This window comes from Coregonus clupeaformis, chromosome 7 (genome assembly GCF_020615455.1).
Source record: "Coregonus clupeaformis isolate EN_2021a chromosome 7, ASM2061545v1, whole genome shotgun sequence".
NCBI classification, from domain to species: Eukaryota; Metazoa; Chordata; class Actinopteri; order Salmoniformes; family Salmonidae; genus Coregonus; species Coregonus clupeaformis.
In genome coordinates, this window is record NC_059198.1 from 50,886,049 (window position 1) to 50,893,548 (window position 7,500).

The window sequence follows — 7,500 nt, forward strand, 5'->3', positions numbered from 1 at the left end:
CTGTCATTTAACAAAACGTGAAAAAAGTCAAATGGGTCTGAATACTTCCGAATGCACTGCATATATATACATATACATATACATACATATATTTTTTTATTTTTTTTTTACAATTGACTCTATTGCTGCAGGTACTTAAAGCTGATATTTGGGATTTGAGGGTGTTCTACGTTGACATGCTGAAGTCAGGTAAAACAAGCTGCCATTACCAGAAGCCTACAGTAGCAGTCAATAGTTTGGACACACTTACTCATTCATGGGTTTTTCCATTATTTTGACTATTTTCTACATTGTAGAATAATAGTGAAGACATCAAAACTATGAAATAACACAAATGGAAAAAAGTGTTAAACAAATCAAAATGTATGTTATATTTGAGATTCTTCAAAGTAGCCACCCTGTCACGATCGTCTAATGAGGACCAATGCGCAGCGTTGAAGGTGAACATCTTTTATTTACTGATCACACGATCAAAATAATAAACGATAACGTGACGTCTACAGTTTCACACAAACCGAAATGAACAAGAAACCACAAACACAACGTGAAAGACAGATAGTTAAATATGGCTCCCAATCAGAGACAACGAGCCAACAGCTGACACTCGTTACCTCTGATTGGGAGTCACTCAAACAAAGAAATACAATAACCTAGAACCCACAACAAAACATAGAACCTAACACCCTGGCTCAACATACGAGAGTCCCCCGAGCCAGGGCGTGACAGTACCCCCCCCTAAAGGCGCGGACTCCGACCGCGCCAACGAAACACAACAGGGGAGGGACCGGGTGGGCACTCCGCCTAGGCGGCGGATCCAGCTCCAGTGGAACAGGCACGTGCCGTGCCGGACCGACGACGCACACCACTGGCTTGGTGTGGGGAACAGGCACGGGCCGTGCTGCACTGACGACGCACACCACTGGCTTGGTGTGGGGAGTAGGAACGGGCCGGACCGGGCTGGCGACGCGCACCACAGACCTGGTGCGGAGAGCAGGAACGGGCAGAGCCGGGCTGACGAGACGCACCACAGACTTGACGCGGGGAGCAGGAATGGGCCGGACCGGGCTGGCGACGCGCACCCCCGACCTGGTGCGGGGAGCAGGAACGGGCAGAGCCGGGCTGACGAGACGCACCACAGACTTGACGCGGGGAGCAGGAATGGGCCGGACCGGGCTGGCGACGCGCACCCCCGACCTGGTGCGGGGAGCAGGAACGGGCAGAGCCGGGCTGGACGAGACGCACCACAGACTTGATGCGGGGAGCAGGAATGGGCCGGACTGGGCTGGCGACGCGCACCGCAGGTTCGGTGCGGGGAGCAGGAATAGACCGGACCGTACTGGGGACACACACCACTGGCTCTACACCGGGATCTGGAACGGGCCGGACCGGACTGGCAACACACGCCAGTACCTCTCGCCGTGCCTCCACACCTTCCATCCCCTCTTCTACCAGTGGCCCCCGTAACCCGGCGGCCTTCTCCGGCAACCCACTGGACCGCTCTATCGCGGCCTCCTGCTGGTCCGCCGTCGTGAGCCCCCCCCTAAAAATTTTCGGGGCGTCTCTCCTACCCGTGGACCACGTCTCCATATCCCTCGCCAGCTTCTCGCCCTTCTGCCATAATGTCAAGCCCTTGTCTTCCTCCCTCGGCTTGACCCAGTCCAGGAGGCGAAGGAGATCTGTGAGGGATCTCCCTGGCGATGGCTCCTGAACACGCTGCTTGGTCCCATCTTGGTGGTTTCTTCTGTCACGATCGTCTAATGAGGACCAATGCGCAGCGTTGAAGGTGAACATCTTTTATTTACTGATCACACGATCAAAATAATAAACGATAACGTGACGTCTACAGTTTCACACAAACCGAAATGAACAAGAAACCACAAACACAACGTGAAAGACAGATAGTTAAATATGGCTCCCAATCAGAGACAACGAGCCAACAGCTGACACTCGTTACCTCTGATTGGGAGTCACTCAAACAAAGAAATACAATAACCTAGAACCCACAACAAAACATAGAACCTAACACCCTGGCTCAACATACGAGAGTCCCCCGAGCCAGGGCGTGACACACCCTTTGCCTTGATGACAGCTTTGCACACTCTTGGCATTCTCTCAACCAGCTTCATGAGGTAGTCACCTGGAATGCATTTCAATTAACAGCTGTGCCTTGTTAAAAGTTAATTTTGGGAATTTCTTTCCTTCCTAATGCGTTTGAGCCAATCAGTTGTGTTGTGACAAGGTGGGAGGGGTATACAGAATATAGCCCTATTCATATTATGGCAAGAACAGCTCAAATAAGCAAAGAGAAACGACAGTCCATCATTACTTTAAGGCATGAAGATCAGTCAAAATCTGGAAAATTTGCTGTTGCAAAAACCATCAAGCGCTATGATGAAACTGGCTCTCACGCGGACCGTCGTCACAGGAAAGGAAGACCCAGAGTTACCTCTGCTGCAGATGACACATTCATTAGAATAACTGCACCTCAGATTGCAGCCCAAATAAATGCTTCACAGAGTTCAAGTAACAGACACATCTCAACATCAACTGTTCAGAGGAGACTGTGTGAACCAGGCCTTCATGGTCAAATTGCTGCAAAGAAACCACTACTAAAGGACACCAATAAGAAGAAGAGACTTGCTTGGGCCAAGAAACACGAGCAATGGACATTAGACCAGTGGAAATCTGTCCTTTGGTCTAATGAGTCGAAATTTGAGATTTTTGGTTCAAACCGCCGTGTCTTTGTGAGACACAGAGTAGGTGAACGGATGATCTCCGCATGTGTGGTTCCCACCGTGAAGCATGGAGGAGGAGGTGTGATGGTGTGGGGGTGCATTACTGGTGACACTGTCTGTGATATATTTAGATTTCAAGTACACTTAACCAGCATGGCTACCAAAGCCTTCTGCAGCGATACGCCATCCCATCTGGTTTGCGCTTAGTGGGACTAACATTTGTTTTTCAACAGGACAATGACCCAACACACCTCCAGGTTGTGTAATGGCTATTTGACCAAGAAGGAGAGAGTTGGAGTGCTGCATTAGATGACCTGGCCTCCACAATCCCCCGACCTCAACCCAATTCAGATGGTTTGGGATGAGTTGGACTGCAGAGTGAAGGAAAAGCAGCCAGCAACTGCTCAGCATATGTGGGAACACCTTCAAGACTGTTGGAAAAGCATTCCAGGTGAAGCTGGTTGAGAGAATGCCAAGAGTGTGCAAAGCCGTCATCAAGGCAAAGGGTGGCTACTTTGAAGAATCTCAAATAAAACATATTTTTGATTTGTTTAACACTTTCTTGGTTACTACATGATTCCATATGTGTTATTTCATAGTTTTGATGTCTTCACTATTATTCTAGAATGTAGAAATAGTACAAATAAAGAACAAAAATTGAATGAGTAAGTGTATCCAAACTTTTGACTGGTACTGTACATTATCAGTCAGTAATGATCGTGGACCTTCTGGTGTTTATAAAACCCCCGTCTCTAGCTTGACATAGAAGATACTGCCTGTAGAGTGTGAAATACTGTATACTGTCTGTGATACTGTATACTGTCTGTGATACTGTATACTGTCTGTGATACTGTATACTGTCTGTGATACTGTATACTGTCTGTGATACTGTATACTGTCTGTGATATTACATACTGTCTGTGATACTGTATACTGTCTGTGATATTGTATACTCTGTAATACTGTATACTGTCTGTGATACTGTATACTGTCTGTGATACTGTATACTGTATGTGATACTGTATACTGTCTGTAATACTGTATACTGTCTGTGATACGGTATACTGTCTGTAATACTGTATACTGTCTGTAATACTGTATACTGTCTGTAATACTGTATACTGTCTGTGATATTGTATACTCTGTAATACTGTATACTGTCTGTGATACTGTATACTGTCTGTGATACTGTGTACTGTCTGTGATACTGTATACTGTCTGTAATACTGTATACTGTCTGTAATACTGTATACTGTCTGTAATAATGTATACTGTCTGTGATACTGTATACTGTCTGTAATACTGTATACTGTCTGTAATACTGTATACTGTCTGTAATACTGTATACTGTCTGTGATACTGTATACTGTCTGTGATACTGTGTACTGTCTGTAATACTGTATACTGTCTGTGATACTGTATACTGTCTGTAATACTGTATACTGTCTGTAATACTGTATACTGTGTAATACTGTATACTGTCTGTGATATTGTATACTCTGTAATACTGTATACTGTCTGTCTGTGATACTGTGTACTGTCTGTAATACTGTATACTGTCTGTGATACTGTATACTGTCTGTAATACTGTATACTGTCTGTAATACTGTATACTGTCTGTAATACTGTATACTGTCTGTGATATTGTATACGCTGTAATACTGTATACTGTCTGTGATACTGTATACTGTCTGTAATACTGTATACTGTCTGTAATACTGTATACTGCCTGTGATACTGTATACTGTCTGTGATACTGTATACTGTCTGTGATACTGTGTACTGTCTGTGATACTGTATACTGTCTGTAATACTGTATACTGTCTGTAATACTGTATACTGTCTGTAATACTGTATACTGTCTGTGATATTGTATACTGTCTGTGATATTGTTTACTGTCTGTGATATTGTATACTGTCTATAACATTGTATACTGTCTGTGATATTGTATACTGTCTATAACATTGTATACTGTCTGTGATACTGTATACTGTCTGTGATATTGTATACTGTCTGTAATATTGTATACTGTCTGTAATATTGTATACTGTCTGTGATATTGTATAATGTCTGTAATATTGTATACTGTCTATAACATTGTATACTGTCTGTGATACTGTATACTGTCTGTGATATTGTATACTGTCTGTGATATTGTATACTGTCTGTGATATTGTATACTGTCTATAACATTGTATACTGTCTGTGATATTGTATACTGTCTATAACATTGTATACTGTCTGTGATACTGTATAATGTCTGCGATATTGTATACTGTCTGTGATATTGTATACTGTCTGTGATATTGTATACTGTCTGTAATATTGTATACTGTCTGTAATATTGTATACTGTCTGTAATATTGTATACTGTCTGTGATATTGTATAATGTCTGTAATACTGTGTACTGTCTGTAATACTGTGTACTGTCTGTAATACTGTATACTGTCTGTAATATTGTATACTGTCTGTAATATTGTATACTGTCTGTAATATTGTATACTGTCTGTAATATTGTATACTGTCTGTGATATTGTATACTCTGTAATACTGTGTACTGTCTGTGATATTGTATAATGTCTGTAATACTGTGTACTGTCTGTAATATTGTGTACTGTCTGTAATACTGTATACTGTCTGTAATATTGTATACTGTCAGTGAAATTGTATACTGTCTGTAATATTGTATACTGTCTGTGATATTGTATACTCTGTAATACTGTGTACTGTCTGTGATATTGTATAATGTCTGTAATACTGTGTACTGTCTGTAATACTGTGTACTGTCTGTAATACTGTGTACTGTCTGTAATACTGTATACTGTCTGTAATATTGTATACTGTCTGTGATATTGTATACTCTGTAATACTGTGTACTGTCTGTAATACTGTGTACTGTCTGTAATACTGTGTACTGTCTGTAATACTGTGTACTGTCTGTAATACTGTATACTGTCTGTAATATTGTATACTGTCTGTAATACTGTATACTGTCTTTAATACTGTATACTGTCTGTAATACTGTATACTGTCTGTAATACTGTATACTGTCTGTAATACTGTATACTGTCTGTAATATTGTATACTGTCTGTAATACTGTGTACTGTCTGTAATACTGTATACTGTCTGTAATACTGTATACTGTCTGTAATACTGTATACTGTCTGTAATATTGTATACTGTCTGTAATACTGTATACTGTCTGTAATACTGTATACTGTCTGTAATATTGTATACTGTCTGTAATACTCTATACTGTCTGTAATATTGTATACTGTCTGTAATACTGTATACTGACTGTAATACTGTATACTGTCTGTAATATTGTATACTGTCTGTAATATTGTATACTGTCTGTAATACTGTATACTGTCTGTAATATTGTATACTGTCTGTAATATTGTATACTGTCTGTAATACTCTATACTGTTTGTAATATTGTATACTGTCTGTAATACTGTATACTGACTGTAATACTGTATACTGTCTGTAATATTGTATACTTACTGTAATATTGTATACTGTCTGTAATATTGTATACTGTCTGTGATACTGTATACTGTCTGTAATACTGTATACTGTCTGTAATATTGTATACTGTCTGTAATACTCACTTGTGTCCCTGGGATCCCCTGCTGACCCGACGGTCCCGGCTCTCCTTGAGGTCCCTAAACAACGACACAATCAATCTCACATGACAAGGAGCTAAGAGCAGAGCACAGCAGACCTTATCTACAGTATCTCTGTCTGTTTCCTCAGAAGATGGACACTTCCACAATTTAAGGAGATTTTGAATGTAAGCTACGTCTACTCTCAGTACATTTGGGACTACAGAAAATTAACAAAAACTTCTGGTTTATAGAACTGCAATGCTGCCGGGTTTTTCACGATCAACAGTTTCCCGTAGGTATCAAGAATGGTTCACCACCCAAAGGACATTCAGCCAACTTGACACAACTCCCTCCTAAACACTGATATAGGACCAGATTACCTTTCCCGTAGCCATCATTAACCATTAGAAGGGCAGCTTGAATAATTTCACCCTACTCTGAGGTGCTACAGGGAGAGGCCCCAGTGGGCGGCCATTTTGAAACACAGGGAGGGGTCACTGCCTGACCCAAAGATGGTGGATAAATAAGATAGTTTACTCAGGCTGTTTACTATTGAAAAATATTTAAGCTCAAGGTACCTCAATAATATCTGTCATGTTCACGGTTCCTCCATAATACCTGTCATGTTCACGGTTCCTCCATAATACCTGTCATGCTCACGGTTCCTCCATAATACCTGTCATGTTCACGGTTCCTCCATAATACCTGTCATGTTCACGGTTCCTCCATAATACCTGTCATGCTCACGGTTCCTCCATAATACCTGTCATGCTCACGGTTCCTCCATAATACCTGTCATGCTCACGGTTCCTCCATAATACCTGTCATGCTCACGGTTCCTCCATAATACCTGACATGCTCACGGTTCCTGCATAATACCTGACATGCTCACGGTTCCTCCATAATACCTGGCATGCTCACGGTTCCTCCATAATACAGTTGAAGTCGGAAGTTTACATACACCTTAGCCAAATACATTTAAACTCAGTTTTTCACAATTCCTGACATTTAATCCTAGTAAAAATTACCTGGCTTAGGTCAGTTAGGATCACCACTTTATTTCAAGAATGTGAAATGTCAGAATAATAGTAGAGAGAATGATTTATTTCAGCTTTTATTTCTTTCATCACATTCCCAGTGGGTCAGAAGTT

General features: G+C 41.5%; 1 protein-coding gene across 2 annotated transcripts in view; it reads right to left on the bottom strand.

Annotated features, from left to right (window-relative positions):
• LOC121569939 (collagen alpha-1(XI) chain-like) overlaps positions 1–7,500 on the bottom strand; it is a 202,515-nt gene that overhangs the window by 112,962 nt on the left and 82,053 nt on the right. For both annotated transcript variants that reach the window (XM_041881290.2, XM_041881292.2), the window contains one exon: positions 6,353–6,406. In XM_041881290.2, the coding sequence (XP_041737224.1) occupies positions 6,353–6,406 (54 nt within the window). The remainder of the gene's footprint in view (positions 1–6,352; positions 6,407–7,500) is intronic.